Source organism: Saccopteryx bilineata, chromosome 7 (assembly GCF_036850765.1).
Source record: "Saccopteryx bilineata isolate mSacBil1 chromosome 7, mSacBil1_pri_phased_curated, whole genome shotgun sequence".
Taxonomy (NCBI): Eukaryota; Metazoa; Chordata; class Mammalia; order Chiroptera; family Emballonuridae; genus Saccopteryx; species Saccopteryx bilineata.
Genome location: NC_089496.1, coordinates 37,355,266 through 37,367,529, shown reverse-complemented (window position 1 = coordinate 37,367,529; position 12,264 = coordinate 37,355,266). Strand labels below are relative to the sequence as shown.

At 36.2% G+C, this 12,264-nt stretch overlaps 1 protein-coding gene across 5 annotated transcripts in view; it reads left to right on the top strand.

Annotated features, from left to right (window-relative positions):
• The window catches only part of SNX13 (sorting nexin 13), a 115,606-nt gene that overhangs the window by 51,643 nt on the left and 51,699 nt on the right, over nt 1-12,264 (top strand). For all 5 annotated transcript variants that reach the window (XM_066238298.1, XM_066238299.1, XM_066238300.1 and 2 more), the window contains 3 exons: nt 8,440-8,561; nt 8,649-8,750; nt 9,897-9,985. In XM_066238298.1, coding sequence (XP_066094395.1) covers nt 8,440-8,561; nt 8,649-8,750; nt 9,897-9,985 — 313 coding nt within the window. The remainder of the gene's footprint in view (nt 1-8,439; nt 8,562-8,648; nt 8,751-9,896; nt 9,986-12,264) is intronic.

The window sequence follows — 12,264 nt, the reverse complement described above, 5'->3', positions numbered from 1 at the left end:
AAGACTAAGATGTATAATTAACTGGATAACAAGTCCAGTTGGAAATCAGGTGGTTTTCTATTTTTTAATTTCAAAAGAATTGAAGGAGTATCTAATCAAATTGTCAACTGATATATTAGTAAAACTAAATTTTAATGACATATATTATATGATTTGGATGTTTAATTTGAAAGGAGTTTAAAAAGTCATTGTCATTGATACGGAAAAACTTCTTCCATTCCTATATACTTACTTATATGGGAAATGGCTTTGGTGGTTTTATCTAGAAAATAAAAATATAAATAAAAGTGATGTTTAGTCCTATTTTCTTTTCATTGACTACTATTTTGTATTAGTTTCAGGTGTATAGCACAGTGGTTAGATAGTCATACTCTTCACAGGGTGTTCCCTGATCTTTCTCGTATCCACCTGGCACCAGACATAGTTATTTCAGTATTATTGATTATATTTCTGAGGCTGTACTTTAGACTAATCTTTTCTTGATGGTTAAAAATCTTGAATTGATGAAATTTTAAAAAATTTATTTGATTATCCAACCTACTGCTGTTCTTTATAGAATGCTACAAACAATTAAATTGGAGTTTTACAAGTCTACTGTGAGGTGTGAATAGTCCCAGCATGGTTAATTTTAAGATACCAGTGCACACGGAGTTAGGGAAGAGGTGTGCATTTGACTCTCCGACCTCAGCACACGCTGGGAGGAGGTGCAGCCATGTGAAGGGGGCAGACAGAGTTGTAACCATGAAGTATTGAGACTTGTTTCCTTGTGTGATTTCTAATATAGCTTTAATAAAATAGGAATTCTCCATATAATTGTGAGGATTATGGTAGAGGATAGTAGTAAATGTAATGTAAGTTCAAGAGTGTTGTGAATAAAATTAGTTTACTTTAAATTCAGTCCTTATAACTAAATCCTTATAGGTTTTAAAAGGGAAACAAAGGTACTCTAGAGAGATGTAACATGTATTTATGAGTGAATTGAGGTTGACAGAATGGAAATTCTTTTAATGGGTTTAGGAGCAAGCTTATAATTCCGTGCCTTTAAAATTTTGCTCAAATTCCATTTCAGGTTGATGCTTTTGGTACTGTAACAGAGTAGTTTTCTCAAGAACTCTGGAAGGATCAAAACAAATAAAGGTTTATGTATTTTAAAGAGTGAATCCTTTTTTTTTTTTAATTTTTTAAAAAATTTTATTTATTCATTTTAGAGAGGAGAGAGAAAGGGAGAGAGACAGAGAGGGAGAGAGAGAGGAGAGAGAGACAGAGAGAGAAGGTGGGGAGGAGCTGGAAACATCAACTCCCATATGTGCCTTGACCAGGCAAGCCCAGGATTTCGAACTGGCGACCTCAGCATTTCCAGGTCGACGCTTTATCCACTGCACCACCACAGGTCAGGCTGAATCCTTTCTTATAGTGAGTTATGGTGGAGAAAGTTACTGTCTGGTTCAGTGGTTCAAGAAAGACTTTCTTCTTTCACAGATATGCTACTGCTTTCAAAAAGGATGTCTGTGTCTCAGTTGATCAAAAAGCCCTGGAATAAAACTTTTCTCAAAATCTTCTCAAAGATGCTTGTCAAAATCTACCCAGAAAAACTTCAAATTTTACTGCACTAATGATTTTTTTTAATGCCTGATTTTTCTACATAGCAAAACCTTATATGGGGAGATGAACACATTTTAAATTTTATGTGATTGGTCATAGTGTATTGCCCTTATTGATTACTGTATCTTTTAGAAAACCCCTTCCTCTATATATGTGTGTGTGTGTGTACACAGGGTGGGGCAAAAGTAGGTTTACAGTTCACATGGAAAATAATAATATTAAAAGAATAAACTTTCACGTACTTAAAATTGTAAACCTATTTTTGCCCTTTTATGTGTATATATACACACACACATACACTATTCAGTAAACAATATACTGTGCCATTTTTAACTTTTAAAATAAAGTCTTAGTAGTCTTTTCTGTGAAAAAATGGTGACATCAGGAATATATATTTGTTGGTCCTATGAGAAAATTAGTTTTTACTTTTATCATTTTGACATAAAGGACCTTTTCCAGGAATGTATTCTGCCAAGAATGTGAAGATTGCTTTAACTGTCAAATGGTCACACACTTTTCTAGTTAAGCAAGTCTACATGATGACTCTTGAATATACCATGCTCATTTTCTCTTTTTCTCATTCTATATCATTTCTTTCCCATTTAAATACTGCTCATCTTTAGTCTTATTTTAATTACAACATATTAATTAATTCTACTTTTTTTATTGGTTGATTTTAGAGAGAGAGGAAGGAAGAAAGTGACAGGGAGAAGCATTGATTTTTGTTCCACTTATTTATGCATTCGTTGGTAGATTCTTAAGTTTAAGGCATCCTTGGTAGATTCTTGTATGTGCCCTGACTGGTCATTGAACCTTCAACCTTGGTGTATCAGGACGACACTCTAACCACCTGAGCTATAACCAGCAGGGTGAACCTCTGCTTATTTCTGTGTATGGTTATGGTCAACAAAATTTAAAGCTATTTTTGGAATGGTACCAATTTTGTACTACTGTAGTAAAAATTCTTTTAACTCATATTTAGTTAGCCAGTATTCTCTATTCCCTTTGTAAGACCTACTGACTTATGCCCCTAGCAATAAAGCTAGCCTATAGATCACTTTCTAGTATTTCTGTCTACTTTTGTTTACATCTTTTGAGTTTTGTGGGGTTTTTTTTGTATTTTTCTGAAGCTGGAAACGGGGAGAGACACTCAGACAAAATCCTGCACGCGCCCGACCGGGATCCACCCGGCACGCCCACCAGGGGCTATGCTCTGCCCACCAGGGGGCGATGCTCTGCCCCTCCGGGGTGTCGCTCTGTTGTGACCAGAGCCACTCTAGCGCCTGGAGCAGAGGCCAAGGAGCCATCCCCAGCGCCCGGGCCATCTTTGCTCCAGTGGAGCCTCGGCTGTGGGAGGGGAAGGGAGAGACAGAGAGGAAGGAGAGGAGGAGGGGTGGAGAAGCAAATGGGCGCTTTTCCTGTGTGCCCTGGCCGGGAATCGAACCCGGGACTTCTGCACGCCAGGCCGACGCTCTACCACTGAGCCAACCGGCCAGGGCCTACATCTTTTGAGTTTTAAGCTTATCACAAGTCAGTTGTGTGATGCCTGGGCCCTGTCCCCAGATAATCTGATAAAATTGGTCTGTGGCGTGAGCTGAACGTTCATAATTTAGAGGAGAAAAATAATTTAGCATGCTCAAAAAGGAAGTTTTATTTGTTTCTGAGCCTGTGTATCCCAGTTATACTTTTAATTATAATATAATATAATATACTCCAACAGATTCAAGAAATATGAGTATGGCAAGGTATTTCCTATGAAAACTAACCCACTCACTGAAATTTTACTCATAGCTAGTTGCTAGATAGATTTCAGTTGAGTTAGGTGTGCAGGAGACATCTGTGAAATACAAGTGGAAAATCTTGAAGGACTAATCATTCAGATTTGTTCACAAATGTCTAGTTGTCATACCATGTAAAAGAAATTGGAAACCATAACTTTCACAGTGTGGGAAGAATTTATTCCTGACAAAGGCTAGTTTAATATCACTAAGCAAAACAGTCGCATGAAAGGTCTTAAACTTAGGTTGAAAGCTTTATATGATTTAAAGTTAAAAGGAAATATATTCAAAACTCCCTCTTTTGATCGAGTATTTTGATTTACAAGTACTTACTAGTCGCCAGTTTTCCATGTACGCTTTTCATGTGTGTGTGGCTATTTAGTTAATATAATCACAGGCTCAGCACTGTAAGTGTCCTTAGAGAAAACAAACCCTGGGAAGTGATGTGACTTGCTGAAATTTCACAGCTAATGAAATGGTGAATTTTACTTGAATTAAGGGCACATGTATATGCTAGTCCAGTGCTTGTTACAGAAGTACTTGGTTGATTTGTGTGTGTGTCTGATAATAAGCTGTGCACTGCTTATAATAGATGGAACCAGTGAAGCAATTTATATAGTCACCATGGCATCCCACATATATGGGACATTCACTGCCCCCTTTTAGGCATTAGTATTAAGTATGGTAGCTTGGTGGTTTAGAGGCCAAAAAAAAAAAGCTTCGGAGTTTATGTACTATTGCAGAACTTAAAGGCGTAAAGGAGCAACTGTTGTATGTGTCTTATGTGGCCATTTTCCAAGCACCTGTCAGCAATAGTCTGACCCTGAAAGAAGAATCAGTAAATCACTATATATTGAGTGTCTCCCAGTGTTTAACATATTGGTTAGCCACTGGGAGTGAAGTGAACACAGTAGGAAAAACAAAGTTCCTAACTTCCTGAGATTTTTATCTCAGCCATTGAATTTACTTCTAGCAATTGAGTTCTTTAACTGCAAGTTGTAAGTGCTATAAAAAGTGAAAAATTTGGTGCTATGAGAATATATAACCGGAAATGTAGACCTAGTCTGCAGGAATAAGGTGGAGGGAAAGGGTCAGTAACAGCTGAGTGTGGAATTGACCTTTTAGATCAGGGGTCTCAAACTCGCGGCCCGTGGGCCACATGCGGTCCGCCGAACAATTTTGTGCGGCCCGCAGACTAATCCACGGGTTTACTTAATTTTATCCAAAATATTTTGAACTTCGTGGATTAGTCTGCGGGCCGCACAAAATTGTTCAGCGGGCCACGAGTTTGAGACCCCTGTTTTAGATGAATACTAAAATTAAGTGGGAATTGTCAAGTGAATGTGGGGGAGAGAAGGGAAATTTGTGGAGGGTGGGCAGTGAGCAATAAATAGTCTGTCCAGCCCTGGCCGGTTGGCTCAGCGGTAGAGCGTCGGCCTAGCGTGCGGAGGACCCGGGTTCGATTCCCGGCCAGGGCACACAGGAGAAGCGCCCATTTGCTTCTCCACCCCTCCGCCGCGCTTTCCTCTCTGTCTCTCTCTTCCCCTCCCGCAGCCAAGGCTCCATTGGAGCAAAGATGGCCCGGGCGCTGGGGATGGCTCTGTGGCCTCTGCCCCAGGCGCTAGAGTGGCTCTGGTCGCAACATGGCGACGCCCAGGATGGGCAGAGCATCGCCCCCTGGTGGGCAGAGCGTTGCCCCTGGTGGGCGTGCCGGGTGGATCCCGGTCGGGCGCATGCGGGAGTCTGTCTGACTGTCTCTCCCTGTTTCCAGCTTCAGAAAAATGAAAAAAAAAAAAAAATAGTCTGTCCAGAGACACTGCGATAAAAGGCATATTCGAGTTGGAGAAATAGAAGGAGAGCCTGTGAGTGAGTGTGCAGGAGAAGGGAGGGAAGGTGGAATGGATGATGAGACGGCAGTATCCCGGATATGCACGATTTTAGAGAAAATATCTGCTCCAAGGGTCCCCAAACTTTTTACACTGGGGGCCAGCTCACTGTCCCTCAGACCGTTGGAGGGCCAGACTATAAAAAAACTATGAACAAATCCCTATGCACACTACACATATCTTATTTTAAAGTAAAAAAACAAAATGGGAACGAATACAATATTTAAAATAGAGAACAAGTAAATTTAAATCAACAAATTGACCAGTATTTCAATGGGAACTATGCTCCTCTCACTGACCACCAATGAAAGAGGTGCCCCTTCTGGGTGTGCGGCGGGGGGCCGGATAAATGGCCTCAGGGGGCCGCATGCGGCCCGGCGGGCCGTAGTTTGGGGACCCCTGATCTACTCAGACCTAAGATCAATGGAGAGTTATTGAAAGATTTTTAAAGCTTTTATTTTGTACTATCACATTTGTATTTTTAAATGCTTATTTACTGATTTTTAGAGTGAGAAGAGAGAGAAACATTGATTTGTTTTTCCACTTATTTATTGGTTGATTCTTGTATGTGCCCTGACCCCACATCCTTGGCTTATCAGGACGACACGGTAACCAACTGAGCTGCTCAGGCAGGGCTTCACGTTTGTATTTTTAAAAAGATCTTGGTGGCTGATTTATGGAAAACAGAATGGAGGGGAAACAAGGATGGATGTGGGAGACCAACTAAAAGTCAAGGAATGAGGGTCCTGGGGCTAGAGACGGAGACAAAGGCATGTGAGGTCATGATCAGAGGGTACACATGGTAGTTTGGCTTCTGCTTTTATGCTTAAATGACAACTTCACTGCTTATTTGCATTCCTAATTAACCTTCATAATTCTTGCACCCATTCTGTTGTATATATAGCTTCAGGGGTCTAGAGTATTATATTTTCAGGGTAGGGTTGAATACATCACTTGATCATATAGAACGTATGTTCTTATTTTAAAATTCAAATAAGAAAGCTTTAAGTAATAATAAAATAAAAGTGTAGGTAATAGGATTCATTGTGTAATAATCCCTGTGTTTTGTATTTGTTTTTTTTTTAGAATGGAAATGAAGGAATGAGTATATTAAAGTGAAAAAGAGATTTGATTGTAGGCATAACTTTAGAATAATTGATATTAAGAATTCTGTTAACTACATGCAGATCAGTAGAAGGAACTATGGTGGTTATATAAATTGATTTTTAAAATTGATTTATATTCACATTCCATTACATATTTATCATACCCCATAATTTTAGTAAGTACTGCACTTTTATCAAAATATTTTCAAATTTTGTTAATATAAATACTACTAGAAATTGATAGAAGATATTTTCTTAAATTTTTAATGGAAATGATGTGCTATTGTTCTCATCTTTCTAACCTGGAGGAGTTCCTTTCAGTTGAGATTTGTATGTATCCAGTGGGACTGAGTCAGGAAGAGGAAGACTAGTGACCCTGAGTGGAGATATACAATACTGTGTTCCCTGGCTTCCCCACTGCTACATATTTGTGTGTTGAAAGTAGATATCTGCATTTAAAGTAACTTTTGTATATTTGCATTGCTCTTTAATTTTCATTAATTTTAAAAGTCATTATATTATCTATAGTGAATGGTTATAGAAGTGAGTAAATTTTATTTTGTTGGAAATTTTCAATGTTAAAAAATGCATTGTACCATGAAACAGAACAGATCAAACTTGAACAATTAGGTATTCTGCTTTCTTCTAAATTTGGTAGAAGGAACCTTTTATGTATTAAATGAACTAATGTAATGGCTCATGCCAAGTAAATTACTATATGTTTCTATAAAATTTTCTGTATGATTTTGTACAAATATTCATGTTAAAGTTTTTTGAAAGATCCTTATATAGATGGTGCATTTTTTCTTTTTAAATAAAAAAAGAGATTATAGAGACTGCTAGGTTTAAGTTTTTATTTTAGTTTTTATGTTGAGGCTGAACATTGTTACCAAATTTAATGTATGCTTGTATGCTTGGCTTTTACATTCTAAATAATGTTAACCCTCCTCAGATCCCTGAGTTTAGGCTACCCTTTAATGTTGATTTGTTTTTGTGTTTATGTACTTATAATTTACTCTTTCTTTCCAAGCATATACAAAATCATAGTTGTATAATTTAAAAAAAAATCAGTACATGAGTGTTAACTTATGTTTTTATTTGAAAACAGCCATCTGTTATACTCCTCAATGCCATCACCCTTTGAAGGCTTTCTCTCAAACAGTGACAGTGGAATCAAGTTCATTTCTTCACTAGTATCTTTATTATACATGTGTGGGTAATTAACATAATGAATTATGTACTGTTTTTTGGCTCCTCTCCTCCCAGTATCTTCATGAATAGACTCTTTGTTTTCTATCTACTTGGTATGTTCCTAAAAGAGTAATTAATTTTAGTGCTAATTTAAGGAAAACAGCATTAAAAATATGATTTAATCCAAGGAGAGGTGTAAACTGTTTTTGGTTTATCTGTTGTTTTTCTTATCTGTTTTGCTGGTGTACTAAATTAGCTTTTGAGATAAGAGTACTACATAACGTAATACAATTAGTAATCACTTTTTTCATGGCCGAGTGTGGCCACGTTCTTGAAACCATTTCTGTGTGACTTTTGAGTGCACAGATTTTTAAGTGCTAGTATATGCAAACAGAAACCAGGTTTATACCAAAGGAATTTAGTTTAGAACTTGGCCTGTATAACTAAAAATAAGAATATGGAGAATTCAGAAAGGGTTGAAAAAGAACCAAGAAATAGCTCAAACGCTCTTTCAAAAGCAAGTGATAATGTTCTGAATTTCTGATGCATCCTTATGTCTGGGGTGAGAAATTACATGATATACCTGTTTTTAGACTCATTTCAGATTTAACTGGAAAAAAATATTATTTTTTATTTAACCTTTAAGCTTTGGTACATAAAATACTTAATATTGCTTAAAGTCTTAGTCAAATAGATTTGATACACCTTGGGTCGGAAAGAGAGTGCTAAGATATAGTAGTAATTAAATTAACAAAACTTCAGTATGGATAAATTCAGTCTCTGATAATCATGTTGTCTTTTAGTAGTCATTAAATGGATTTATATTTTTTGATTAAGCATTTATATAATGCTTTTATTTAATCTGTTTCTTATAAGGTCAAAAGAAATAGACTGGCAACCTTATTTTACTACACGCATTGTAGATGATTTTGGCACACACCTACGAGTCTTTAGAAAGGCTCAACAGAAGATAACCGAGAAGGATGATCAAGTAATAGGTAATATCTTTATTTCTGAAATTTATGATTTTAAAATGTTTTTTATTGTCATTTGGTGTATCTTGAATTGTTCCTCTCTTTGTGCAGGTACAGCGGAAGAGTTTGTAGATACCTTCTTTGAAGTTGAAGTTGAAATGGAGAAGGACGTTTGCCGTGATCTAGTGTGCACTTCTCCCAAAGATGAAGAAGGTTTGGTTTTCAGTTCCACTCCTCTGAGAACAGAAACTGTTCAGATGGTCAGAGACCAGTTAGCGGAGCCAGTGAACAAGTACAGGGTGAATTCTTGTTCCAGGGCAGGTGGCACAGTGAAGATACTACTGCTATTCACTTTATTTATTTTTTCATTCTTAAAAGCAGTTTCCAATTTTGTTTTGTTTTGTTTTAAAGATCATTTTTAAAATTTGAAGATGTTAATTAAAGATTACCTCTCTTGTAATCTTGTAATATAGCAAGCATAAATATTCTGTAATTGTAAATTTACGTTTTTGATCATAGTAATTTTATCTTCATCTTGAATTTATTATTTCTACTTCAAGAATACATTTGTTACCCTAAAGTAGAAGCAAATGTTCACAGTGATTTCAAATACAATTTACAGAGATGAATGAACTTGTCTCCTTTGTGGGAGGTTAGACCAGGTGATTTAGCTTAGGTGGTTGTTTTTCCTCATTTTGCAACAACTAAGAGTCTCCTACTTGGCACGTGTTTTGATGAGCAGTATCAGCTATGTGACTTTATTCCCATGAGGTATCAGCATATGAACAACTACAGAAAAGCGTTTTTTGTTGTGGAAATTGTTTTTTTTAACTTTTATAATATGTTTAACATTTTTACTTCTTTATTTTGCCTTTTCTATCCTCTTTTATTTTTAAACTTACTGTATAGTTCAGTTTTTCATTGCCATTTTATTACTGATAGGAGATAATGAAATGTAAGAAATGGAAGTTCCTTCTTGAAAGGAGAAGTTCAGGTGTATTTTTAAATGTGCAAATGCTTTTTAGGTATGCATACATAATTACCATGGTCCAGTGCAGAATACATGGTACAACTAAAGTTGTTTAGGGGGTACTTTTTCAATTGAAGTTTCTCAGCGATTCAAAAAGTGGGGTGTAACTGAGCAGAATAAAAAAAATCAGTTTGATTAATGAGTAGTTACTATTTGGAGAAGAAGGAAATTTTTAATGAATACTGATATATACTAATTAATTACTTAAATAATAAGCCAGTATAATCAGAAAACTGCTTATTTCTGTCTTTAAGTATGAGTTTTATATCAAGAATAGGTGGAAATTTTATATTTTATAATGTTATTATAGCTACCTTTTTTATTTCTAGGATTCCTAAGGGATTTGTGTGAGGTCTTACTATATTTATTGCTACCTCCTGGAGATTTCCAGAACAAGATCATGCGATACTTTGTCAGGGTAAGCTTAAACTCATACCAAATGAATGGATTTACAGAAACTTAGAATAGTACTTCTCAAAAGTTTTGGTCTCAGGACCTTTTAACATTCTTTTAAAAATCATTAAGAGCCCTGGAAAGTTTCTATGTGAGTATTGTCAGTATTTATTGTATTATAAATGAAAATTGAGAAAATTTGATATGTAAGCAAACACAAACACATTTCATTAGTTGAGTGATATTATCACACCTTTTTTTTTTTTTTAATTTAATGTATGCTTTCTCCCTTGATCTCCCAGAGATCCCTTGACAACACTTTGAGAATGGCCTGTCCTAGAGTTGGGTATTAGATTTTGGATTTTTCCAAGATCTTTTAAATGTTCTTTTAATACTGCTTTACCTATAAATTAGGCTAATTAAAATAATGCTTCTGGGTAGAAACTTAAAAAAAACTAGGTTGCTAAGATTTTGCTTCTTGTAATTAGAGAATTAACAGCAGTCATGGATTTTTTATTCTCTAGCTATAAACATTTGAGAGTAAAATTCTGTATAAAGGAATAATTTTTTGGCTTTGGCTACTAGTTATGATTGAAAAATGCTAGCTACATAAGCCCTTACATGGTTGAATGGATAAAATAAAAAATTTTAATTTTTCTACAAAATGAAAGCTTATGATCTTTTTAATCTGCCGTCCTACAAAATGAGATTCCAGTTCCTGAGGTGTGCTTTTATACTTGTATGCTGTTATTTAAGTAATACCATTCAATTTCCTAATACTTACCTAACTTGAGTTCAGGTAGGATAACAGTACTTTGAAGTAAGTAGAAAATACTTGGTTTTGATGGGAAGAGTCTTATATATATATTGTTAAGACTAATTATTTGGGCTAATCATTTTCCAGGGTGGTAAATACCTGGCATGTATATAATTAGATTCACCTTTACCACTAAATACCTGGCATGTATATCATTAGATTCATCTTTACCACTAAATACCTGGCATGTATATCATTAGATTCACCTTTACCACTAAAGGACAATGTAGTGTATCCATTGTAGCACTTGTTTATGCTGAGTATCTATTTGACATCAGAATGTCCACCTGGGATTGTAGGCAGTGTCTTAGTAGTGTTTCACATGCTGGCTATCCTTTCCTTCTTAAAACTGTCTTTTTTGGGTTCCATGTGTTGTTCTTTACTGACTTTTCTCCTTATTTGGTTGTCTTTTTAGTCACCTTTATATGCTTTAACTCATCTTCTACCTAACTTTTAAATATCCAAGTTCTTCCAGTCTGGGTCTTCTTGGTCATCCGTCCTTCTCAGGCTTTAACGAGCATCAAATGCTAATATCTTCCAGATTGATATCTTTAGTCTGGGCTCTCCTGCTGAGCTCCAGACTGCTCTGACGCTGCTCTGAAATCACCATTGGCTTAGAGCCCTTTAAACTTTCAGTGCCCCAGATGGAAATCCTCTTCTTGTCTCCATGCCCTTTCTGCCTTTCAGTCTTTTCTCCATCCCCGTAAATAGTATGACCATCCAGCAAAGTTGTCAAATTTCTAGTCCTTTCAGAAGCTCACAAGGCCTCTGTGATGGGGCTTTGTGTACCTTTCTGACCTTCATGCTGGAAAGTCACTATTCCAATCACACTGGCTTTTTTCCTCCCGAAGTGCCATTTTCTCCCCACCATACGGCTTTCTCGTACTCTTTTTTTCCCCTCGACTCAGAATGATTTTCCTTATTCTCTTGGCTAAATTGTATTCGTCCCTCATAACACATTTCCTCAGAAATACCTCCCCTGACCACACAATTTAAAGCCCCCTCATAACTCTGCTACTGTAGGTCATGACCCAGTCGATTTTCTTTATAACATTTACCATGTTTTACAATGCGAATCAGATTGTTATGTTTACTCACTTAATGCATCTTCCCTCTGTAAAGATGGGCCATATATCTGTATTTATCATTATTACATACTTGTTGGTTGTCATAGTAGCTGGCACATAGCAGATACCCAATGAGAGAATCAGTTTTGGTGCAAGAGGAGACAGTTTGCCTTCCTTGCTGGCTGTGGTGCACTTGTTACTGCAGCTCCCTGAAGATTAATCAACTCTTAGGATCTGTCCATGAAGATCTGCCTTGTTATATGAGGTTATATTCAATAGTTCAATATGAGCAGGATTGTTTAAAGAGCAACTGTGTTTTGCTATAGATTGTTCTTTTAGATCAATATTTCATTTCTTTTTGGTAGAATTTGAATATAATTATATAACACTGTATTCTTTTTCCTTTTAATTTGATAGGTT